The 27,107-nt window shown below is 37.0% G+C and overlaps 1 protein-coding gene across 3 annotated transcripts in view; it reads right to left on the reverse strand.

Moving 5' to 3' along the window:
- Positions 1 to 23,652, reverse strand: part of LOC135198496 (sushi, von Willebrand factor type A, EGF and pentraxin domain-containing protein 1-like) — a 94,547-nt gene extending 70,895 nt beyond the window's left edge. For all 3 annotated transcript variants that reach the window (XM_064226094.1, XM_064226095.1, XM_064226093.1), the window contains exons 1-10: positions 23,520 to 23,652; positions 21,419 to 21,544; positions 17,818 to 18,003; positions 10,715 to 10,939; positions 10,286 to 10,501; positions 8,940 to 9,143; positions 8,387 to 8,472; positions 7,883 to 8,003; positions 7,542 to 7,643; positions 6,907 to 7,064 (exon numbers count right to left, since the gene is read on the reverse strand). In XM_064226094.1, the coding sequence (XP_064082164.1) occupies positions 6,907 to 7,064; positions 7,542 to 7,643; positions 7,883 to 8,003; positions 8,387 to 8,472; positions 8,940 to 9,143; positions 10,286 to 10,501; positions 10,715 to 10,939; positions 17,818 to 18,003; positions 21,419 to 21,515 (1,395 nt within the window). In that variant the 5' untranslated portion in view covers positions 21,516 to 21,544; positions 23,520 to 23,652. The remainder of the gene's footprint in view (positions 1 to 6,906; positions 7,065 to 7,541; positions 7,644 to 7,882; positions 8,004 to 8,386; positions 8,473 to 8,939; positions 9,144 to 10,285; positions 10,502 to 10,714; positions 10,940 to 17,817; positions 18,004 to 21,418; positions 21,545 to 23,519) is intronic.
- Positions 23,653 to 27,107: the final 3,455 nt, after the last annotated feature.

Below are 27,107 nucleotides of genomic sequence, written 5' to 3' on the forward strand. Positions count from 1 at the left end.
AAAGAAGACGAGACTTCTTAATAGGAAGTCTAGCGTCCTTCTTGCGAGGGGGATCCCTCGAAAGAACTCCAACCAAAGAGGCAATCTGCTCTTGAACTGCAAGCAATATCCTCTTGGAAGCCACCCCAGCGTCCTCTTCAATAGAAGAAGCAGGAGAACTCGAAGGAGTGCGATCCTCAAATACTGTTCTAGGAGGAGTCAAAACCAGCTTAGCCTTCTTGATAGAAGAAGGAGCTTCCTCCGAGAAGCGTTCCGGGCTCGAGTCGAACGCTGCGCTCTTTCCAATGCCTTTTCAGTGGCCTAGAGAAAGATCCGAGTCCTTCCACCCTCGTTTAGGTGAAGGAGAACCGGACGACGAGAAACAATCTCGTAGGACGCTTCTATTAGAGCGGTCCTGAGCAGACTGTAACGAAACAGAACCTGCTGAAGGGACGCCTGACCGTTGGGGAATTCCCCACAACCTCCGTAGACTTTCGACTTTCCTACTCCTCTGGGTATGTGAGTTTGGAAGAGGTCTAGGCCTGGGAGCATCGCAGGGACGGTCAGACGCCCCCTCCACAACACTGGGAACACTCACTTCACTTAGTAATTCACCATCACTAGCCTTACCTTGCATGGCCGCCATCTTTGTCTTCATTTTACGAAGAGTAGCCTTCAGATTGGCGATTTCAGAAGCCGAATCCGAATGCAAAGCCTGTGAGGATCAGATACATAGGGAGAATCATATTCATTAATAAAAGGAGAGTTAGACTCAGAAAAAGGCTCAATAGGCCTTGTACTCACACTCTTTTGTGCAGCCCGTCTAATCCTATCCCTCTCTAACTTCTTCAAGTAAGAAGTTAGAGTCTTCCATTCATTAGCATCCAACTTTTCACACTCAATACAGGTGTTAGCCAAAGAACAGTCAAACCCCCTACATTTACGACATACAGTGTGAGGATCAACCGAAGCCTTCGGTATCCTCACCTTGCAGCCTACATTCACACACACTCTCACACTAACACTTGAATCAGACATTCTATTAGAAAAATCAAAAGCAAGTCCAAATCCAGTCCACAGTAGCGAATGCCAAAACAACGATCAATAAAGTCTTGAAAAGCGAATTCCAGTCAGGAGGTAGTAACAACAATGTTGATACCACCGGCGACAGAGAAAATATGATAGAAAACGGGAATGGTTCCTAGTCCTGCCGCCCAGGGCAGGCAGGTAGATCACCTGACCTACCGGTAGCGAGTGGCGCGAAATTTGAATTTCTGTCGGGGACGACGGAGTCTTAGCTATGTATATATCTGACAGGTAAGTTCATTGTATGAAAAGAGTATATTCCAGATAATTTGTATTTTTCCTAGATGAACATACAAGAGCCTTTCAAATATGAGTATTCCCAGCACAAACTGGAACTGGTCATTCAAGCTTAAAAGAAGATGATTAACTGTTGGCAGGCAGGTGAGGGGCAGTGCACTATCCACTCACTTAGTGGAAACTTGTCATTTTTTCATTCAGTAACAGGGACTGTGCAGGGATGGTTGAAATGATATTATGATGATATAAGGCTCTGGTTTGTATATCTGGTGAAAAATGGAAATGATCATAAATATCCGATCTTTCTTATGGGAATACAAACTCTCACATTATACACTGGAGACTCATGCCTAAGATGGGAAAGTCATTTCATAGAACTGACTGGCATTGCTCTGAAAGCTCCAGGAATGCTAAAGCCCAAATGTGCATATTTGAAGGGATGTAACTTGTCCAAAAGGAGCTGGGAACGACACAATGATTTAACAATTACTTTAGGGTCAGGAGAAAAAGTGTTCATGGGCCAACTGGTGTTCCAAAATTGTTTGCAGAAACCTACTACAAACAAAAATCTAATATATCAAAAAGTAGTTGTTTGGAGAGCAAAAGGCCCTTCCTCAGTCTCAAAGTGCTGAGTGATGAACCAAAAAACACCTCATAAAGTCTGCCAAACAAGTCCCAGTGCCCTCCTTTATCCATATGATGGCCAGAACTCCTTCCAACTGACCTAGTGGCCCTCTCATGTTGCAAGGACCCTACAGAGAGAACAGTCAAGTCAGGTACCATTGCCAGGGTGAGTTAGTCCTCTGATATTACAAGTAAAATTTTCCAAAAAACAAAGGCATTAATGATGCTATTGCCAACCCTTCTGTAATCAGTAGTTTCTTTTCATATTCTGGGGAGAAATCTAGATAAATATTTCAATGAAGAACATTCCACTGTATCTTTTCAGTTAGTTGAGAATAGTTCTTGGACAGCTGTTAAACCGCCCAACTTGCAAGTTGCCAAGGTAGTCCCTGAAAGAGACATCAAACTATCAAAAGTTTGTGTATTCTTCTGTTTCTGCTGTCTTTGAGGAATGCTAGCTTAGTAATGTTTATTAACCGTATTGACAACATTTTGAAGCTCGACAATTAATTTATTTATTCTTAAACAAATTATTCAGCCTACTCTGCATATCTGTTCAACGCGTCAACTGGAGAATTGCCACAGCATTCCCTGAATGCACTGGAAAATTATTTAAGCTTGTATGCTTTGCTATAATGCATTTTTGTCTCTATATTGAGGAAACTACTATATTAGTGTGTTTGTCAAAATTCTAAAAAGAGTGTTGAACAAAGTCCCTAAGTGTGAATATCTAAGAAAGCAGTGATACCATTATTATTTGCCCACATTTCCAGTGCTCACATATTCTATGGTTGTTTAATGTATAGGTGTTTCCAGTTTTGCCATGTAAGAGAGTGCTGTAATAATTTATTTTATTTTCATCCTGGCTTTTTAATTCAACTATGATCTTGTGAGTCTTTTAATTTATAGTTCTAATTTTGATTGTATATTTTTAGTAGTTGTTTTGTCTTCAATATAAGAGTGTTCATATATTTATTATCAATTCATTTACCAGTGATTTATCTTTGGGAATCTAAACAAATTGTGTACATTTCTGTGAATAAATTTTCTTTCTAGTGTGAAACCAGTCATTGCATTTCAAGTCCCTAATGGTACCCATACAATTTTATATCATAGAAACTCTTGCCTGTGTTCCTAGTAAAATGAATGATCTCTTGAGTTCTAAATATTTTGAAAGACTGGAAAGGGTCAGGTAATAAGTATGTATTGAATACTTATGTATTTGATACACTAATTCATCAAGGGAAGGGTAGAGATCACCTTGCAAGCAGCCCACATCAATTAGGAATTTCTCACCCTTAACAGTGCTCCAACTGCAGCTTTAGCAGTCCCATCCTAAATATTACAGTTCATGAAAAACCATTCCCTGTGTGCAAATACTCCACGCATAACATACATGAGCATTGTATTATAAAACACTACACACATGCTGGCTCTCTCTCTCTCTCTCTCTCTCTCTCTCTCTTCTCTCCTTCTGTATTCTCTCTCTCTCTCTCTCTATCATAATGTAGCATTACATACAGTTTTCAGTGTGCATAATTGTGTGTGATACGCACGGGTTTCCATTGCATTCGGGTGAGCAAAGCGCTACCTGTGTTGTTTGCTCCCTCTCTCCCTAGCTCTCTCTCTCTTTCTCTCTATGGATTAATATACTATACAAAGAAAATTTTGACCGAATGAGAAAGAAAAGCAAATGCACAGTATACATATAGGTTATCTTAAGGGGGATGGCCAGAACCCTTATACAGGCAGTCCCCAGGTTACGACGGTCTCGGCTTACGACGTTCCGAGGTTACAACGCTTTTCAATTATATTCATCAAAAATTATTTCCAGGGTTACGACGCCTACAAACGCTGATCTGGCAAAATAATCAATATTTAAAGGTTTTTTTGATGAAAAATGCAATAAGAATGCAGTTTACATAGTTTTGAATGCACCCAAAGCATTAAAAGTAAGGTTTTCTTAGGATTTTTGACGATGTTCCGGCTTACGACGGTTTTCGGCTTACGACGCGTCTCAAGAACGGAACCCCCGTCGTAACCCAGGGACTGCCTGTATATGAGGGTATAGGTGAATTCATAGAGCTTCATATGGCAATGGAGAATACATATACGAAATATTTCGTCAAAATTCCTCTTACTTTCATAGTTACATGGTAATTAGTAAACGTAACTCAATAGGCCAAAAACATTGATCCGTACAAGAAAATGCAATATTTCTTCTGATAATTATTGTCAAGGAAATTGTGAGCAATGGCATCTGTAGAGATTTCAATGTGGCGGCAGGAGGGAACTTAGTCAGTTTACCAATTACCACCTTCCAGTGCGAGGAGAAACCTCTTGTAGTGTACACATTCTTGTTTCACCTCTGACATTCCCTTGCTTTTACATATGTTTACCTATGTTTCGGCAAGAATTTCATCATACCAACGAGAAAAAGACTAGCAAAACATCTCGCTAACATACAGACGAAGAAAATTAGCTCTAATACGATTACTGTACAGAATATCATAATATATGCGATATTAACGTAGCTAGTGAAGAGAGAGAGGGAGGGGTGCGTAGTAAAGAAAGGCCCCGTCTTGCCCGACGCACACTTCATGCAGTACCCCCAGGCTACGGTCTTTGAGCAAAGGGATCTTCATTTATGATAAATAATATAGTTTTGGTTTATTAATACTCAAAAAGATATATGAAATTCATAATAATCATGATTTATTAACATTGTCTTTGTAAAAAGAGTACACATTCGAGTTTCACCCGACATTCTCTTGATTTTACGTCTGTTTATCTTTGTTTCAGCAAGAATTTCATCATGCCAAAGAGGAAAATACAAGGAAAACACCTTGCTAACATACAGAAGAAGAAAATTCGCTGTAATAAGTTGAGTTAGTGAAGGAGAGAGAGAGAGTTGCGTAGGAAGGAGTGCCCATTCTTGCCTGACGCAGTGCCCTAGGTTACGATATATGAGCAAAGGGATTATCATTTATGATTAAATTATTATAAATAACATAGTTTTGGTTTATTAATAACCAAAAAAGAAATATGCATTCATAATAATAATTATTTATTAACATTGTCTTTATAAAAAAACAAAGGAAAACTTTGAACGCCCGTATCTAAAAACTATACTTATTGAACTTCAAAATCTATCTTCTCACTTATTTTTAAAGCTATAGCACTGAAATTTGGTATATAACTCGGAAAGACATTATAGAACAACCAAATAAAGCCCTTTTTTCCAATTTTCTTTTAGTCTTTTTTTTTTTTATAACTTTTTTTCCCTGATTTATAGTGTTGATTTTTTTGCCATAATGAAAAATACATATCTAACAAAAAAATGACTTTTAGAAAAGAACTCCTCATTTGATTGGAGGTCTACATTAGGTCTATATATGGTAGTAATCCCAGGTCTTAATATTAAATTTCAAGGGAGCCGATAGAATTTGAAAAATGGTTATTTTCGGGATAAATCATCCTGGCGTCACAAAACCGAAGGTCAGAGGTGAAAATCATATGTGGTTTGGAGATGTCCCAAGTCACCTTATCAAGTGGTATGAATATGAAGTGGTATAAATATCAAAGTCCTGTCCTTAAAAAATAGCATTAGCCGGCTGGCCCCCCTCAATGCAATGCATGCATGTACATATATACATGTACACTTCAGTAGAATGATAGAAATATATGTAGCACTACATTACAGTATTAAATATAGTGCTATACTGCACTGAACTAATGTCAATAAATGTACTGTACCAGAGAGAGAGAGAGAGAGAGAGAGAGAGAGAGAGAGAGAAGAGAGAGAGAGAGACGAGAGAGAGAGAGAGAGGAGAGAAGAGGGGGAGAGAGAGAGAGAGAGAGAGAGGAAGGGGGCATGCATAGTGTTTTGCAGCATGATGCTTATATAAACATACATAAGCTGTGCACATATACACAGACTAAAAATATATGTATACAACATGATATTACAGTATTAAGTACAATCATGTGGGGCTTTAAATAACAGTATATAATCTTCACATTGTGGCAGAGATGCAAAGTTCTTCATGGTCTTTTCTTCCACACCAAGTTTTGTATACTCTACATATCTTGCAAGCATCAGTAAGTATAACTACTGCTATCAGCTATGTTTTAGTTATGCTAAACTGTACACTATACTGTATTGTGCATATGTTTATGTACTTACTTTATATAAAACTGAAGTTCACTATAAGTTGCCTCCAGGTTACTGTAACATATAGGTTATATGCCAATCTTTGTTGCTTATTGGATTTTGTTACTTACTGGGACAGGGACAACCCTACCCAACCACTGTCCATTTAGTTGAGTTGCCACTGTACTGGACCAGAGCAGTTTTGTGGTTATCACCAATAAGACACTTTGCTTACATAGCCAGTATAACCAAGAAAGTCCTCAGACCACGAATGACTCCCTAAGCAACAAATGTCTGAGACAAGAATATTCATGGGGGTCCATACCTGAGAAGGCCTCCCACTTTTTATGAAACAGGACTGCATGACAAGAATACCACCCTACATCAGCCAGAACTGCAAAGGGTAATGTTTTACAAACATCGTATTAATGCAGTAACACAGTAGAATTCCTTAAGACTTCACAAAAGCAATCTCATGCAAAGAAAGGTCACAAAAAAGTGGGACACAAAGAAACATTGTTGTTATGTATCCCTTAAAGGCTGAACTACCACCAAATATACAATATATGTGAGGCATTACAGAATAATATGCTAGAATATCTGGACTTGACTAATGCCAAAGCAAACCTAGAGATACTGCTAAGAGAGTGGGTACTGTTCCATTCTCACACACCATTAATGCACACACATACACACCTTACCAGCCTAAAGACCCAAGAAGCTTTTGCTGAAAGATACTCTTAAATAATATGATAGGTTGTATTTTCCTAAGAACAAATTTCAATCATGCAAGACCAAAGCTCAGAAACCCAACTTTCATTTCTTACCTCATCTGGAAAGGCAATAAGGGCGACCCTATCCGGATCATTTTCTTGTTGAGGCTGAGCAGGGTTTGTAGGACAGGTAGGAGGTGGTGGTGGTATATTGCTACCACTTCCACTGTTCCGGAGCCTCACTATCTTTGTACCCACAGCTCGTTGGTACACTGTCAGGGATATTAAAAGTGTATTATTTACCCTTGCTTTCACAAATACACTACTATATGCAATACACCCTACAGTAATAAACAAATGCAAATGAAAAAAAAACTTATAACCAAACAAAAAATGTGACCCACTTTACAGCTTCTGAATTACATGTACCTGACAACAACCTATAGTATTCTACATCCCTTGTGAGGTACACTGTAATTATTACATAAATTCTTAGAAGCACCCCTTCCATCCCCAGGTGTACTGCTTACTGCTTTTTATTTTTCATCTGCTCCCATTGGCCTTTATACTCATGGTGGAATAACTTCACAAACTTGACCTTACTTATTTCCACCTTATCTAAAAACATATCCTTCAGGGGAGCCATATGAATCTAGAAATGACTTAAGTCTCATTAAACTATTTTATAATTATAAATATTCAATGTTTGCCATAATACAACATAAATAAAGTAACCTAACCACACTTACAAATGAGGGCAAGGACGATAAGTAGAATACCAATTACACTGCCAGTGGTTGCTACAAGGATGGTATGCATATCCAGGATTGTCTTCTCATTTCGAATGTCATCTTTGAATAAAACATATGAAGAGTTACATAAATATTAACACAGCTGGAATACTAAAACCATAGCAATTAGAATATTTATAAAATGTCATGTTACAGTTGCTAAATAACATAGCACTGCATAGATAAAATCTCATATAAATTAGTAATCAAAATTAGTTTAAGCAATGTCAACTTTCAATTCACAAGATATAAGAAATAAAACAGCTGCACATTAATTTATTCTTCATCTTGATTTATACCATCAAACTGGTGACTTAGTTGACAAACTGGAGGCATCCTTGGAGCCCAGCATCCTGAGTCCTCACAAGTCAATACTGTGGGTCCTATTAGCCGATAGCCTGGATCACATGCATAGTAAACCTGAAAGGAGATAAATATTAGGTCACTAATATAACATAGTATTGACAAAAGACAAAATTATGACTTATAGTACCTACTACTTTCAAGATTTGTGTTAACCTGTTCAAAACACAATTATGAAAGAAGAGAAAAAAGAACATGAAAGAAGAGAAAAAAGAACGGAAAAAAATATCATAAGATGGGACCAAATCACAAACAGTAAGGCACTGCAGAAAGATGCTTTGAATTATCACTAGAGCTTCTAACAAACTGCCATTCATAACTCAGGCAGTTCTTATCAGATCACTTGTGATCAAATATAAAAGATATAATGAATAACCACAAGATAATGGAAAGGCTACAAACTTTCGCTATGCTCAACTCACAAAAATAAGTGCACTCACTTGAGACTGCGGAGAGTAAGGCGAAGCTCCATCATACATGTATCCATGCGCAATATCTGGTGGAGCCACACAACTGCTGAATTCCTCTGAGGATGAATTGTAATTGTAAATAAAGAAGATAGAACAGAAAAAAGAATTTAGTCCTTTATGTATGACATCTCCCACTACAAACAATATAATGAAAAAATAGAAAAAATGAAAAACAGGGGAACTTCATCCACCTTAACCAATAATTGTTCTCTCCTGACAAATTCAGAACAATCTGCTAAATACCAGACTGATTCCATTTGAAGCTAGATCAAAACAAAGTATTGGAAATTCAATAGTGATGAGGAATTGGCTTTGATAGTGCTAAATATGATTTCATAGTCATGATTAAACACCATTTTTGTGAAATAAGTTACAGCAATCACTTATCCTGACCTATAAACAGTTCATAACAAACATGCATTTTGCAAATACATACTTCATAAAATAAAAAGAGCTCTCACCTATCTTACATGAATTGTCTATATAGAATGTCTTATCTTTATCAATACGTTACTGAACATACCACATTCAGGTGAAGTGCCATGCCAGTGACCTTTGTGACATGTTAATGAGTGAGCCAAGCAAGGAGCCAGTGTGTTTCTGTAGCCAGAACGGCATCTATACTCTACAGTTGTTCCATGAAAGGCTCCTTCTGACGTCACAATGCCACGCACCATCTTCTGCACAGTATACTGCACTTCTGGAGGTACTGAACACAGTTCTGAATCTGTAAAAATACAGTAAACTTTGCGTTGCTTTTCTACGAAAATAACTTGACCTTAAAATTACCAAAATGTTCATCGCCCAAATAAGTATTTTACTCAAAAATCACAAAATGATCACAGCCTAGTTCACTGACCGAGATACCACCTCCTACTTTCCAGTATCATTGTAGTGAAAAGAAAGAAAGGAAATGCTTAAAAGACTATGTAATGTGCAAGTGTAAATACATGACATTCCCATACTGAAAAAGCAGGAAACATGAAAGAACTTCCATTTGAAGAATGAGTTTCCATATATGCATACTGTATAGTATTTTTCAACATCATCTAACTTCAACTTGAAGGAACAACACCATCTTACTTTAACTTGAAAGAAATTAGAATGCAGTTACAGAGCAATTAAGAACATAATTTGACACCTAACTGGCCAGAAATTTCAAAATATCTTTGACACTAAGAAACCATTACAAGGAAGCACTGCACACAGAAAATAATAAGTACATAAGTTAACCACAATTGTGCTACAAGAATTATATGGAGTCTAAAACAGGAGATAATCTGGCCCCTTAGTTATTACTATCAAAAGTACATGCAACCTATGCATAAACACCTGAAAAGGCTTGCAACCTAAGCCTATACACCTAAAAAAAAGCCTAATGTACATTGATATAATCAGCTAACTTTCTTATCATACACCCTTTCATAACAGAAGTAGCCTAGTCACATAACCTAAGCTAACCTCAAAACAGGTGGCATCACTCAAAGCACTGGCAGTAGGTAGTGTTAATACTATTTTTAAATGAGTAGGATATACAGGGGCCACTAATTAACAAGCTTTGCACATATTTTATAAATTATTACTGTCATTACCATTATTTTGAATACTATTTTTTCTATTTCTTCAGTAACGGTGTGGATATTGCCTATTATCATTTTTTATCATGTTATCTCGTGTATCTAGATTGTCTATGTGTTATTGTCTCTACTTTGTATACTCCATGTATATGGCCTTGAGCTGAAATAAAAAAATTTTATTATTATTATTATTATTATTATCATCCTTTAATCATCTTCACTAATTTATGCATAAAAATGTACAAGTTATAACAATTAAAAGCTAAGTTACACATATAATTTTCCTTCACACCTAGTAATTGCTGCGAGGGTTCACACTTTGGTTTACGTCTTGGAATCCATCCATCAGCCTCTTTGCACAAAAAGATATCAGGTCCCTTTAGGATATAGCCAGTGTGACATACAAACTGCAATCGAGCTCCCGGAGGGTACTGTTGATCAGATGACCCTGCTATTTCTATGTAATAGCCATTCATCACTGGGCTGGGCTCTTCACATCCTTGACTCTCTGTAAACAAGCCACAGTACCAACTAAGTAAATTGTAAAGACTGGAAGGCACCATCTAAAATTAAATGTGAGCAAGGGCTTATAACTAATAAAAAAGCACAAAAAGCTCCATGATTATGCTTTATAAATAAAGTACCATTAACAAAATTTTACAAGACAATAAAATCCATGAAAATAACAATTAAAACAAGATTAAAATACCAGTAAACATACCACACTGAGGAGGTTCACCAATCCACAAACCACGATGACACGTATGCCTTGCATGAGATGTTGGGTGCAGCCAATACCCAGCATCACAAGAATATTCAGCAACACTCCCCTCTTCATACATTTCAAGGTCCTTGTACTTTTCATGTTCTAAGCCTAGCAGAGGATTTCCACGGGCAATGTGGACTTTCCCATGCATAACATTTGGAGGCGGCTCACACAGAAGAGCTGTGAAATATATGTGAAATTACTAGGTGTATTTTTAAATGAACAATACAAATTAAAATACAAAAAATAACACTTCATAAACTAACAAAACATTATGGTAAGCACTTTAGGGGGGGGGGGTTTAAATCTTAAAAAAATTAAAATCCTTCATCGGTATGGATAAAAAAAAATACAATATTTAATAATCCATGTATAGTAAGTGGTAAAATTTTCCAAAAATTAAAATTGAATAAATAAACTAAAAACATTATGGTAAAGCACTAATTTCAAATAAAATAATATTGAAATCCTTCATCACATAGGATAAAAAATACAATATTTAATATTTCATGTACATAGTATATAGTAAATGGCAAAATTTTCATAAAATGCAGTTTCATAATAAATTTTTCATTCACATCAATCAATTGTAATTAGTCATAATTTGCAGATTCTGAAATCCCTTGAAGAAAGATGAATAGCTAGATAACAAGCTACTAAGTGACTGCTCCTTTGGAGGGTATCAACAGCCGAAGGGGTATTCATGGAAGAACCTCTACCTATTCCATTCCCAGCTATCCTTCGTTTTATCTGCTGAGAGCAAAACCAGATTCACTGAACGGCAGCACCAATACGAGGTAAACGTGCCATGCTGTCAAACTTTTCAGCAGTTCCAGAGGTCATTCATTTCTCACACCTTTGGACTGTGGAACAGCCTTCCAAGGCTTCAGAAATTTATGTGAAGATGAAATGCAATACTAACCTAATACTATTCCTCTTACATTTTAATACATTTTTAACTATTTATCTATTTATCAATTTTTTTAATAAGTTAGATTTCTTCTTTCTGTACTTCCCTCTACTTCTTCCTAATGAACACCATATTCTTTGGAAGCTTGTATTTCAAGTGTATTTCAAGTCAATGGCCCTATGGGCTCATTCCATATGAATGGGTTTCATCTACTGAAATATTATTATTAGTTATTAATAATAATAATAATAATAATAATAATAATAACCTTAATAATAAATAAATAATAATAATAATAATAATAATAATAATAATAATAATAATAATAATGTGTGGCGCGGAGGAGTTGGTTAGGTCTTCAATAGACTTAAGTCAAGTTAAGCAACATTGGGGCTGGTCAGTCGTTGGATGGGTGACCGCTCTCCTCGGCGTTGATTCCTTGGAAAGGATCTTTACCATAATTTCCTCAATCTACTCAGCTGTAAATGAGTACTTATCCCTGATGGGGTAGGGTCCAGCTATGGGTTAAATAGCAAAACTCAGCAATGATGGAAAGAAATGAAACGAATAAACGACAACGACGTAAAATGGAACCTCTGGCAACAGAGGAGCTTCGTCCGGCAAACCAGGTATTCAACCCAATTGAAAAGGGGAAGACGGTCAGGTACTTGGAGGTCGTCATCCAGCAACTGATCACCACAACGACAATAATCAACAAGCCTGAGATTGGAGCTACAGAGGCAAAAAGGAAGAAATGGACTAGAGAAGGAAAATAAGGAAATATGGAGATGCTACATCAGAAGCAACCCGACGGAGAGAGGATATAGAAGAAGATTGATCAACAATCTGGAATGAGAGGAACTAACACCCCCCAAACAGAGCAGAGGCTGGCAGACCAAGTAAGGAACATAAAGAAAAAGAACTGGCTCTCCCCAACAGAAAGAGAAGAACTGGAAAGGGAAATGTCACACGACAACGAATTACACGAAGACGAACTGAGAGACGATGCCACAGAAGACGACAGGGAGGATGAAGTATCAAACAACGACACACGAAGAAACACCGACGAAGTAAAAACAGAGAGGACGGAATGGGTAGAAAATTAGACAATGGATGGAGCCAGATACATAGAGAACAAAGATCCCCTCCATGAAAGCCTACAACACCAAGAAAATTAGGGAGAAAACAAGTGAGGTCAATGAAATAATGGGCCCTAATACACACCACCAATATCACAGAAACAAATAACTTGACATATGCAGGAGCAAGATAGTAGCAGAACTGATGGGGATTCGAACATCAAACACCACCGTCACAACCAACCCAACAGAAACCAAAACAGCAACCTCCTTGGAAAAGGCGCCTGGAAAAGCAAATCATGGTGATGAGATCTGACTTGAGTAAACTGAAAGGAGATGGTCAGAAAAAAGGCTAAGAAGCAAGAAAACCAGCGGGAGGAACTCAACGAGAAATACAAAGTACAAGAGAGGGGACTAAACAAACAACACAATAGAAGATGTAATACAGAGGCTTAAGGCCAAAGCACAAAGATCCAACGGTACATGAACAGGAATAAGGGATACCAACAGAACAAACTTATTCGGAACCAACCAGAAAAGACTATACAGCCCAACTAAGAGGGGAAGACAACCACCCAGAAATTCCTGAAGCCGAACCAAGTAAGAGACTCTGGGAAAACATATGGAGCAATCCGGTATCACACAACAAAACATGCAACATGGCTCCAGGAAGTCAAGGAAGAAGAAAACAGGGAGAATAAAACAAAGAATTCACGGAGATCACGACAGACACAGTCAGACCACCAACTAAAGAAAATACCAAACTGGAAAACCCCAGGTCCCGATGAAGTCCATGGATACTGGCTCAAAAACTTCAAGGCCCTACACCCACGAATAGCAGAACAACTCCAGCATTGTATCTCAAATCACCAAGCACCCAAATGGATGACCACAGGAAGAACATCCTTAGTACAAAAAGACAAGAGTAAGGGAAATATAGCCAGTAAACTACAGGCCTATCACCTGCTACCAATAATGTGGAAGTTACTAACAGGTATCATCAGTGAAAGGCTATAACAAACTACCTAGAGGAGTACAAACACCATCCCCTACCAACAGAAAGGCTGCAGAAGGAAGTGTAGGGGCACAAAAGACCAGCTCCTGATAGACAAAATGGTAATGAAGAACAGTAGGAGAAGGAAAACCAACCTAAGCATGGCATGGATAGACTATAAGAAAGCCTTCGACATGATACCACACATGGCTAATAGAAATCCTGAAAATATATGGGGCAGAGGAAAATACCATCAGCTTCCTCAAAAATACAATGTGCAACTGGAATACAATACTTACAAGCTCTGGAATAAGACTAGCAGAGTTAATATCAGGAGAGGGATCTTCCAGGGCGACACTGTCCCACTACTCTTCGTAGTAGCCATGATTCCCATGACAAAAGTACTACAGAAGATGGATGCCGGGGTACCAACTCAAGAAAAAAGGCAACAAAATCAACCATCTGATGTTCATGGGAACGACATCAAGCTGTATGGTAAGAGCATCAAGGAAATAGATACCCTAATCCAGACTGTAAGGATTGTATCTGGGGACATCAGAATGGAGTTTGGAATAGAAAAAATGCGCCTTAGTCAACATACAAAAAAGGCAAAGTAACGAGAACTGAAGGGATAAAGCTACCAGATGGGAGCAACATCAAACACATAGATGAGACAGGATACAAAATACTTGGGAATAATGGAAGGAGGGATATAAAGAAAACACCAAGAGATGAAGGACACGATCAGGAAAAGAATATATGCAGAGACTCAAGGCGATACTCAAGTCAAAACTCAACGCCGGAAATATGATAAAAGCCATAAACACATGGGCAGTGCCAGTAATCAGATACAGCGCAGGAATAGTGGAATGGACGAAGGCAGAACTCCGCAGCATAGATCAGAAACCAGGAAACAAATGACAATACACAAGGCACTACACCCAAGAGCAAATACGGACAGACTATACATAACACGAAAGGAAGGAGGGAGAGGACTACTAAGTATAGGGACTGGCGTCAACATTGAAAACAGAGCACTGGGGCAATATCTGAAAACCAGTGAAGACGAGTGGCTAAAGAGTGCATGGGAAAGAAGGACTAATAAAAGTAGACGAAGACCCAGAAATATACAGAGACAGAGAAAGACAGAAAGAACAGAGGACTGGCACAACAAGCCAATGCACGGACAATACATGAGACAGACTAAAGAACTAGCCAGCGATGACAATTGGCAATGGCTACAGAGGGGAGAGCTAAAGAAGGAAACTGAAGGAATGATAAACAGCGGCCAAGAAGGATCAGGCCCTAAGAACCAGATATGTTCAAAGTACGATAGACGGAAATAACATCTCTCCCAATGTAGGAAGTGCAATACGAAAAATGAAACCATAAACCACATAGCAAGTGAATGCCCGGCACTTGCACAGAACCAGTACAAAAAGAGGCATGATTCATTGGCAAAATGCCCTCCACTGGAGCCTGTGCAAGAAACATCAGCTACCTTGCAGTAATAAGTGTACGAGCACATACCTGAGGGAGTGATAGAAAACGATCAGGCAAAGATCTCTGGGACTATGGTATCAGAACGGATAGGGTGATACGTGCAAATAGACCAGACGTGACGTTGATTGACAAAGTCAAGAAGAAAGTATCACTCAATTGATGTCGCAATACCATGGGACACCAGAGTTGAAGAGAAAGAGAGGAAAAAATGGATAAGTATCAAGATCTGAAAATAGAAATAAGAAGGATATGGGATATGCCAGTGGAAATCGTACCCATAATCATAGGAGCACTAGGCACGATCCCAAGATCCCTGAAAAGGAATCTAGAAAAACTAGAGGCTGAAGTAGCTCCAGGTCTCATGCAGAAGAGTGTGATCCTAGAAACGGCACACATAGTAAGAAAAGTGATGGACTCCTAAGGAGGCAGGATGCAACCCGGAACCCCACACTATAAATACCACCCAGTCGAATTGGAGGACTGTTGATAGAGCAAAAAAAAAAAAAAAAAAAAAAAAAAATAATAATAATAATAAAATAATAATAATAATAATCAGAAAAGATAGTGGTGGTACATGCCAACAGACCAGATGTGATGATTGACAAAATCAAGAGAAAGTATCACTCATTGATGTCACAATACTATGGGACACCAGAGTACATGAGAAAGAAAGAGAAAAAAATGATAAGTATCAAGACCTAAAAGTAGAAAGGGATATGGGATATGCCAGTGGAAATTGTACCAATAATCATAAGGACACTAGGCATGATCCCAAGATCCCTGAAAAGAAACCTGGAAAAATTAGATGCTGAAGTAGCTCCAGGACTCCTGCAGAAGAGTTTGCTCCTGGAAACAGCACACAGTAAGAAAGTGATGGATTCCTATGAAGGCAGGATGCAAACCTGGAACCCCACACTATAAAACCGCCCAGTTGAATAAGATGACTGCGATAGACAAAAAAAATTATAATAATAATTCCCTTTTTCCATTTTACCACAAGGTCAAGATTCAGAATGTACAGTAAGGAATAGAGTAGGAAACCATGACTCCTCAAGGGGGAAAAGGAAACCCTGTCACCCAAAGAAGGCAACCAATTCATGGTTACATGAAATACACTGAAAGGGCATAAGGAAAAATTCATGGGCAACATGATTCTGAAGAATCAATAAATTCACCAAGCAATGGTGTTAAGATGAAAACCCAGCTTACTTTCCAAACTGATGCCAATGGTTCAGGTCAGGGGAGGTGAAGTAAGATCACATTTCTTGCTGCTCACCCAAGTGCTTGATGATTTCTAATCTTTTTCAGAGAATAAGGCTTCCAGGTTCAAAAGGATGAAGAGAAAACAATCAGGTCCCAAGTAGCATAATTCCCTCCGAGAGAAAATTAATGACACAGGAAAACCATGGGAAACATGAAAAAAAACTTGCAAGAAGCCTTCAAGCATTAACACTAAGGGAAATGAGAATTCGCCTAAACAGAAGTCAGAACTACCAGGAACCAACTGAAAAATATGAACCTGATCATGACCTCCCATGGAGGTCTCTCTAAAAGGTCAACAGCAAAATCTTAAGCGGACAGCTCTTCATGATATTTGTCAAGTAAGGGGAGCATGGACTAGCATCTTTGCTATATAAGAAGGTAACACTTGCAAGATGTCCAGAAAGATAACAATGAAGAGAAGACTCCAGAGGCCATCACTCACTCTTCAGCAGCCACAAACAAAAAATGAGGGAGAAAGCCGGTAGGACTAAGATAAAAACCTGATGCTCCCTATTACAATTCACTTGAGAAAATCTACTATAATAAACTATGAAACTTCTCAAAACTACCATTTAGTTCTTTCACTATACAAATTAAGTCTTACTGTAAAGAAAGAGATTATTACAACTGTATGAAGACCTGCAATTGTCAGAACACAGCAAATTTGCAATCTTTGTATAACCATGTTATTATAAAAGAGGTTTGCCTAGAGATAAACAAAATAAACTAAGATCATTGTTCTAGCATTCCTGAAATAATGAACAACCACTAAACATAATAGTAATGCATTAAAAAGTTGAGCTTCATGACCCAACCAAAATCTGTAACCTCACGGAAAACAGAAATGTCTTGTCCTGATGACTGGCAAAGAACAAGTTACATATTTGTAAATGACAGGTGAGTAGGAAATGCCCCAACATCCACCTGCCTGCCACCAAACAACCACCTTGTTACCAAGGTTCAAAAACCATTTCTAGTTCCTGCTGGGAATACAGTACTTACTCCTGTATAAAAGGCAGTGGTTTTGTATTTTTGCAGGAAAAGCTCATGTACAGTACGTATTTACCATTTGTATACAGTAATATAACGTGCAAGTTTTGAACTGAAATATTTATCAAATTTTAATTCCCATTTCAGCAGATTTCTTCATGAAGACTTTAAACTATTATATGCACAAGATACATACCTTGTATGACACCAGATAATCAATACTCAGGTACCTCAAATTACCATAACCTTCGGCGAACTGTTTACGTACATACAATTTACTCTCAAAGACACTTGAATTATTAGTTAGTACAGTAATTACCTTCACACTCGGGAAATGAGTACCCTGATGCTGTCATCCACTTTCCAGTGCCAGTGCAATACAAACGGCGATCCCCACGTAATACAAAACCACTTAAACACAAAATGTCAACACTAAAGTCAGCCTCATATTTACGCTGCATTGGTACAATCATGCCATGTGGAATATGCGGTGGATCACACACCCCTGAAATTAAGCCATTATTTAATTATAACCATAAATTTTATCGCTTCTCTCTGAACAATTGTAATGGAAATTTTTTCTAAAACCTGATAGTCTTAAAATACTTCTTCAAATGCTGCCATTACTAGTTTGGAAAGATAAAAAGATGTAATAAGACCCCAAATGAGTTTTCAAAAACTTTAAGATTTATTTTGAGGTACACTGTGGGATTTTGTGATATTTTTTTTATATTCTACGTAAAAAATTGAGAAAAATAAAATTCATCCTATTCCATTACGTATTAGATTATAAGGAACCTTACTTCTTAGATTCTGTACACATTAAAATTTACAAAATAGTTGGAATAAAATGATACAATGTAAAATATAAATAATCACGCTTGTTAATTCCACAGCTTAAAATGAATCTTTATAGTGCAATCATTCTCAAGTGACTCTAGAGAAAGAACTAACAAAAGTAACCCAGTTGTCAATAGGATTACCTAATAGGATATTTCAAAAAATATATATATAATAATACACTTTGTAAACAACTGACGTTAAAATAAGATGCTTTGAATGATTCAATCATCAATTCTGTCTTCTTATAACGAGCTTTAAATGTAGTTAAAATGGGAAGCTTAGAATGCATCTCTGTCTTGTAAAGAGCTTTCTTTATATGTAGCATTCTCTTCCTTAGAGAAGAATTTTTTCATATAGTAGTCTGTTTGGCAAGATACAGCCGAGAAAAAACTGGATGCATCTTCCTAACATAGAAATAACTAACATACAAAAATAGTAAAAATATGAAACATTACTCAAGATTCATAGTACAGTATTGCAAATTCAAGATAATCTGCATTTTCCTGGATACTCAAACATGAAGTATCTTATATGAATAAATGTATCTTCAGCATATACTTATCTGGTCACTGAGGCTTGGTAACAGGGTACTCTACTAGCAACAGATGGGTGAGGTGGTGGGGGGAACCACCCACTCACTATATAAAGTGTCCACTTTTTCTTTCTGCAACAAGAGCAAATGTGGGGTTGTTCTGAGGTGGGATTATGATAAAAGACCTCATGTCTGGGCAGCAGAACTTCACTAGATGTTCTCCCACCCACAAATGTCGTCATGGATGTAAGCAAGTAAGCAAGGGAAGGATGACTCCTGTACTCAACTGTACACTGCCCTATGTGATGACAACTGACAGGGCCCTGTGTCAGAGTATGGGTTATTTGTACCTTTACTCTAGGAAAGTAGAATTTGGTTTTCCATGTGGAACAGAAAGACCTGCTTGGCAGGTAGCATATTATCTTATCTCAGATATATAATCATATTTTAGTACCTAGCTACCGGTGTTAGAAGCAAGATGGGGTAAGTCACATCTAAGAACTAAAAATAAGGCCAGAGATTGGAAACTGTTGATAACTACCTGCATCTGACCCAACTATCCAGAGCAGACATTGGCTATTAGAGTGAAGAAAATTACACAAAAGGAAAGAATACAATTCATCCTTCTTGCATTTGGCTTTTCACCAATAAAAATCTTAGGTGAGATGGTGTTCGCTCCTGCTGGAACAAAGGAAGCTACACATGATGAGCAGCCACTACAGGTCCTAAGGAGAAAGGACTTGTGGGTGATGTCCATCAAGTAGAAATGAGTGAGGTTGTTTTGGCACTGCCACACACCTGCCTTAGGTACCTTCCTCCAGAATGCTAAGGACAGGGCAAACCCCACTTTCATGAGCTCTCACTTGGGATACGGAACAATCAACTTCACCTGAAGACTTGTACACCCGTCTGATGACCTACCATCTTGTACCTACCAATACTAACCAGCACTCATTGGTATTCTGGCTTAAGATGAGAAGTCCAGGTCAAACAGTACTGCTGAACTTGCATTTGACAAAGACAGCATCCCTTCTTCTACAAATCCCCAAAATGAGATAAAAAAAAAAACCTGAAACCCTCATCAGGGACTGACAGGTTCAGAATCTTTGCCTCAAACTTCGGGATGACCATGAATGAGAGGAATCTCCATTCCTCAGAAAGCCACACTAAAAGAGAAAGAGAGACAGCAGCTTGCCTGCACTCTTTACCAATGCTAAACCTCACAATAAGTGTTTTAAATGAGATGTACCTGTTTGAAAGGGCTCCTACAGTGCCTGGATGAGATAATAGAAAACAAGTCACATCAAACTGAGTTTGCAGGATGAGCAAGACTGCTCAAAGCTTCTCAAGAGCAAGGACACCTCAACCAGGGAAGAGAGGGCCAAACCCTTAAGGCAGAACAAGAAGAAAAGGAGCATTAGCTCTTTACTTACGAAAAAGAGAAGTGCATGTCTCAAAACAGATATAAGGGAAACGCTGTCATTTCTTGAATGGGGAATGGTTCCAACTTTGTTAGATCAATCAAAACCTTGTTACATGAGGACTTAGACTTCCCCCTCTTCTTCCTCCTAAGCAAAAGCAAGTCCAAGGATGAGGAAGAGAATGAAGATGAGCTCAAAGATGACAATACATAATGACATGGAAAGAGGTGATGTAGAGAAAGAATTTTTCTTCCTTTTTCCAAGAACATCTTGATCATCTGGAACAGCAGATGCTGAAACACCCACTGGAGGGTTCCCTTATAGAAGAGCTACTTGACTAGAGAATCCACTTCTATGCAGCAGACAGGGAAATTGCAGGGACTGCAGAAATGCAGAAACAGCAGCTGTGTCAGGAGGAGGCTTAACCTTTTTACTCTCCACCAGGTTATCAAGGAGTGCAGCCACAGAACTACTATTCTGAAATAATAAAAGTAAGCTAAATCTTGCAGATATCTGTATAAATACTACTGCTGAGTGTCATAACTTCTCGTCTCCTAACTACCAACGTTCTTTCACTAGAGAATAGACTAGGCCTACACATATGTCACATGGAAAAGACTGAAAACAATCTTGATCTCTACAAAATACTTAAGCAATATTTAGGTAGGTCTACCAATAAAGGGGGCATGAAGCAGCCACGTGGCTGTCCATGTCCCAACCACCAGTGTTGGTTGTTTCTTTTCTAAAACAAAAGGAAACAAGATCAAAGTAACACAAGGTCCTATGCAATTACAAAGAAAACAAGGGAGGCAGGCTACTCATCCAGACTGATAAGCACACAGGTAGAGAGCAGAAAACGAGTCCTTATTACCTAACTGCATAAGAATAGGAGGCTAGTATCGTTAGGTACATCAGGGTTATTCCCATACTCAACCCTCTTAACCACCAGTTGTCTAAAGTACATACCTTGTTACCATTATCAATAAATGTTCTAGCTCATGCTGAAAGATACTCCTACATAAAAGATGGCAGTTTGTATTCCTATAATAACAGAAATGCAATAACAGAAATGCATTATTAACAATGCCGACCATAACTAAAATGTATGTTGCACATCATATTACCTGAGGCCTCCCCAATCATGGTTGCATGTCCACATTCCATTAACATTACAAGCAGCAACAGATGGCATGAGCTTCTCATCTTCTCACCTTCAGACATGCTGAAAGATTAGCTCAAATCACAATACCCTGAAAATAATGGAAAAGTCATAACTTACTCTTAACCTTGAGAAGGAATTTGTAAAAAAAAGATACTATTACAAACTGCAAGTACATTTACATTTTATACTAAAATGCTACTGTCTTAATCTCTTTAAAAATTCTGCTTGTCACTGAATCCTATCAAGTCCTTGCATGCAGGAAACATACAAGAATACATAATCAGGGTAAGCTGGGAGAACAGAAGCAGATATTTATATTTTCTAGCTCTTTTCTAAATATATAAGTTATCTATCTATCTATCTACATATCTATCTATATTTGTCTATCTGTCTATCTATATGTAAATATATAAAGTATATGACCATGGCAAAAATGAAACTATGGAGTGCAAGATCTTTCACCTTTACTCAAAGGAACATTTAAACAAAAGAAAACTATAAATACAATGGAAAACAGACTACAAAGATGACTCTAATTTACAAGCAACAACTGCAAAAAGCAATACATTTGGATTAGCTCTTTTGGATGAAGAACAGTTGTCTATGATCAACTTATGTACTTGGATAAAAGAAAAGTGTGGAAAAGGGTATTAAACCTAGATAACCAAAATTTTTTAGTTTCTTTTTTATATCTCTTTTGAACATGTTTTGCAGAATGGAGTCAAAAGCAAACAGACCTGGGCTTCATATAATTTTATTAGTTATACTATTAGTGCAGATTCAAGGAGATTCCTAGGCACAATATTTTTACATCTTTAATTTATACTTCTTTGGGTCCAATCAACCCTATAATTTTTACCAAAGTAAACACACACACACAAAAAGTTATTACTTTGGCAATCTTTAACTGCATATTTATTTTTACTTATTCTGATATTTAATTCCTTATATACTTGTCTGGTACAAATAAAATTAATCCTAGTCCATGCTGCTACTCTGGTGGTGGCAATCCCATATATGAATACTTTTTAATATGTTATATGAAAAAGTTACATTTACAAAATATTTTCAATACTGAATTGGCTGGCTTCAAACCAATAAATTCAGGAAAACCAAAAGTGTAATACTTTTCTCCTGTCACTTTTATGATTATAAAATAAAATGTCTTCACAGCTTTACTGCAGAAAGTATCCAAAATATTAATAACAAACATCCCTAGCTATTTTTCTATTGTTCAGTAGTTTGTTTGTTTGTTTGTATGGTAATTTTACGTCGCAATAAACCAGTGGTTAGTCAGCAACGGGACCAATGGGGGCGTCCAATGTGTTTAGTACTGGCCCCTGGGGGTTAATTACATTTGTCCGAATAAATAGCCTATTACTTAAAATTCTTGTTTAGTAGGTAAAACTGCATAGAAAAACCGCATCTGCCATAGTCTAGGCCACCACGGATAAATACCCTATATCTACCACCATGTGGTCTGGCAGATCTTTTCTACTAGGTGAAAACAATAAAAATATGGTACAGTTCACACATTATTTTGGTAAAATTTTCAAGTTACTACCTAGTATCTCAACAGTACTGCATTACATACTACACACTTTTGCTATTGGTTGTAAAAAAAAGTTTCATTAATACCTAAACAATACCTCCGTGTGGAGCTCTTCCTTTTAATTACCCTAACCAACTACCTAGTATGGCTAGGCTACCAAACCCTGACCGGACCTACTAATATGACAATTCTGCCCAAAAATCAATACGTTTCAACAACGAGCTACTTGAAAAGAGTAAGTTAGAATTCTTTTTTACTCATATATGTAAGAAAAACATCTTGGTAGAGAGACTAATCCTAAAGTAATTTTAATGTAACATGATAAGGAATACGTAGGTATCTCAACCTAGGCTAACACCTTACTGTAGTCTAGGTTAAACAAGAAAGAATTGTGGGAAACTACAAACAAGCTATAATATCCAACAGGGATTATTTAACTTATAATTAATTTATGGTTCAAATAGCTTGTTACCTAACGAAACGTGCTTAAATCCCGTATCAAATTACTTACTAACAAATACTATTGACTCCCTTCCAACCATCACGGATTATATAGGATTTTGTTTACATTTCTTGACGTCTGGGCAACACTTATCAATTGGGGGTTGGGATCCTTGGAGATAATATTCCACATTTCAAAATTAGAAAATTCATATAAAGATTCTTCAATATTTTTATATATTTAAGTAAGATTCTTTATTATCTACTGTATAATACCAGATTCTTTTTATCATTGTTATGTTGATTTTAAGTAACGTTCCTTTACTGATCGTGCAGGAATACAAGAACTTGCTCTAATTGTCACTGATCATTTCTAGACTAAAAATCACTTATCCTTGAAAACTTTATTATCCAGGTCCAGAATCCATGATTACGTCACTACAAGAAGGTGCACCCTAGTAAACTTAGCCTTTAGCTGTCCACTAATTTCCGTAATCAGTTCTTTAAGAAAACGCCAACAAGAACATGTTTTAGCCTGTCATTCCATAAGTTCTGTAAAATGGGTGAGTGTGATAGGAAGAAGCAATTCCATGTATACAAAAAGAAAAAACATAAACTTAGTAACAATGTGCTCAGCATTACCACAAAGTTTTGGTATTTGAATCTTGACCAGGGTTACCGCAAAGTCCGCACATCACCGAGAAATTATAGCTCCGCACCGGGATGTGTAGTGTTAATTTCCACTTCCTAGCATACTTATATCGAAACTTATTCGGTTATAATCAGTTAAATCACTTCAACTAATGCAATTGCCTAATGCATATTTGCCGTTGTTTTCTCAAAATAAATAAGTAAATAAATAAATAAAATAAAAACTCATTAAACATGACTAAGTTTACAATAATGTAAGTCAGCCTTCACCCTGAGATTAATTCACAAATTAATTAAATTTTACTAAACTATATGTAGTTATATATCTATATATATATATATATATATATATATATATATATATATATATATATGAAATTACAAACGCAAATTGAAGATTGCTGGACTAAAGAATGAATGCATTTTAAAAAACATCACGTTTGGGTTACGTCATATGCTGTTGTCAAAATCAGTCTTAATTGACAATCGCATGATCGTATTTTGATATTGGCGCCGTGAACACTCGAGACTAGTGAAAATGGTTAATTTTTCAAAAATATTAGTACTTTCAAAAATATCATATAATTTCAATCATTTTTCATTGATGAAAAAAAAGTTTTAAAAGCATAAATATATATGCGGACCTACAGCGCCGCATACGTGAGGAGTGCAGACCTCAGCTCTGCATTCAATGACTCCCCCTCGAATCTTCTCCGCACTTTTGGTCGTTTCTCCGCACTTTAGCAACACTGATCTTGACTCATATAGTGTTCGTTTCTTATTTTATATAATAATTATCGGGAGTTTTCCTGACAAAGCGACTAGTGACTTTAATAGCAAGACTTTCAATGCTTCCAGCATTGTGAATCTGGTTAAATCTACAGATTAGGCAAGTCAAAATATCTATACACTTTACTATACTCTGTTTTTTTTCATCTATCCATCCGCCTGTGGTGTTTGCGTATGGTAACACTGCGTCCCGGGTTTTAGATAGTTACATTCAACAATGATAATAATATCCCATTTCAAATATTAACGGTGTAATTAGCATACGGTAATTTATTAAAACACTTTTCAGTTGCAAATGTACACCCAGATATCCTTTTAATTAACTAAAACTTACACATAGCGTAATTATTTAAAGGCCTGGACGCAGTGTTACCATGCGAAAACACCACAGGTGGATGGACAATAGTCATCTTGATTTCACACGAGCAATATTTCCATCATCCACGTTTATCTTTGAAGGCCCTCTATCCTATTGGGTACCTAGGGCAAGAGCCTGCTTTAGCCAGCTAGGATGGACTTAACCTAAATTAATACGGAGCAAGCCAAAACGGTCGTATATATTTAGTACTTAACATGCCTAAAGAAAGCTTGTATGATGAATTAAAAATTAAGATTCTATGAAGACGTGCTCATAACTATACTCTGTTTTTTTTCATCTGTCCATCCGCCTGTGGTGTTTTTGTATGGTAACACTGCGTCCCGGGCTTTAGATAGTTACGCTAATTGTAAGTTTTGTGTAAATAAAAGGATATCTGGGTGTACATTTGTAACTGAAAAGTGTTTTAATAATTTACTGTATGCGAATTACATCGTTAATATTCGAAATAGGATATTATTATAATCGTTGAATGTAAGCTGAATGTAACTATCTAAAGCCCGGGACGCAGTGTTACCATTCAAAAACACCACAGGCGGATGGACAGATGAAAAAAACAAAAACAACAGAGTATAGGGATGTTGATAATTTAAGTGGGAAATCCAATAGTAAAATAAGCAAAGTGTATATATGTATATATATATATATATATATATATATATATATATATATATATATATATATACAGGTATATAATAATGACACATTATTGTTTAAAGAAGATGACTAATAGATGCACACGGAACAATAAAATCAAATAAAGATTATTTGTATGTTTTAGATTAGAACAAATCTCAGTAAAACTCACTTCTAGCTATAAGTTACTGATTTTTTTTTCTATAAATCAGTATTATTATTAGTATTATTATTTTTTCTTTTTTTATGAGCAGGCATGTTTTATTTTTATTTTATTATCTCTGGGGTATAGTGTGCCATTTGTAATCGTGCAATGCGCCACTGTTGGCGCATTGGCCACCCCTGCCTTATGCATCCATGGACTCTTGCTCACGCTACGGTGCTAATGACCTTAATACTTGTGACTTCAGACAGATTAGGATAATTCCATTTTGATCTTATAAGAACATCCCACAAATAAGGATCCTAAGCATAATGATTCAATGGTTTTGTACTTTCTTCATAAAGAATTTAGTGAATACAATTTCACTGAAAAATTACAGTTATTGGTGTTCCATTTCCGATAATCTCTATTATTTCAGTTCGTTCGAACGATGTCAGTATGATGCGGTAGATCCTCACGATGGCTGGCTTAAAATGTTACAAAATACAATGAGGAGGAACGTTCTGGTTCTAGGGCACAGGAAGCAGAGGTGATTTGAATTAAAGGTCGTAAATTTAATTGAGATATGGTAAAATTTCGAATTAACAAAAACCTGGTAAATTACACATTTTGCCATGGATTCCTACCCTTTAATGTCACATTTGCTTCTTTTTTTTTTTTTTTTTTGTTTTAAGCAACGTTCAACAGTTAAATGACTGCATACTCATCCCTTTATTTCACCCACATGATTTCCTGTCTTGTACTTGATGCTCTGGCCACTTGAAAATGAGAACGTATAGGTAGGGTATTGTTATGGATGTTTGCTGCTTTTATTTCTTGTTTTCGAGTGTTTTGTGATATGACGATGACAAACAAATATAGATATACACAAAAACATCCTGACAAACGTATATACATACACATAAATAAGGGAGAAAGGCCTAGAATGCACTGGGGAGCTAAGCAGAAGAGGTGCTATTGGACCTATACGCAGGTGGTGGCGGCATGGTTAATGAAAAAAAGTATGTTGATTCAATGCACTACTGATGGACTGTCTGACTGCT

This window comes from Macrobrachium nipponense, chromosome 22 (assembly GCF_015104395.2).
Source record: "Macrobrachium nipponense isolate FS-2020 chromosome 22, ASM1510439v2, whole genome shotgun sequence".
NCBI classification, from domain to species: Eukaryota; Metazoa; Arthropoda; class Malacostraca; order Decapoda; family Palaemonidae; genus Macrobrachium; species Macrobrachium nipponense.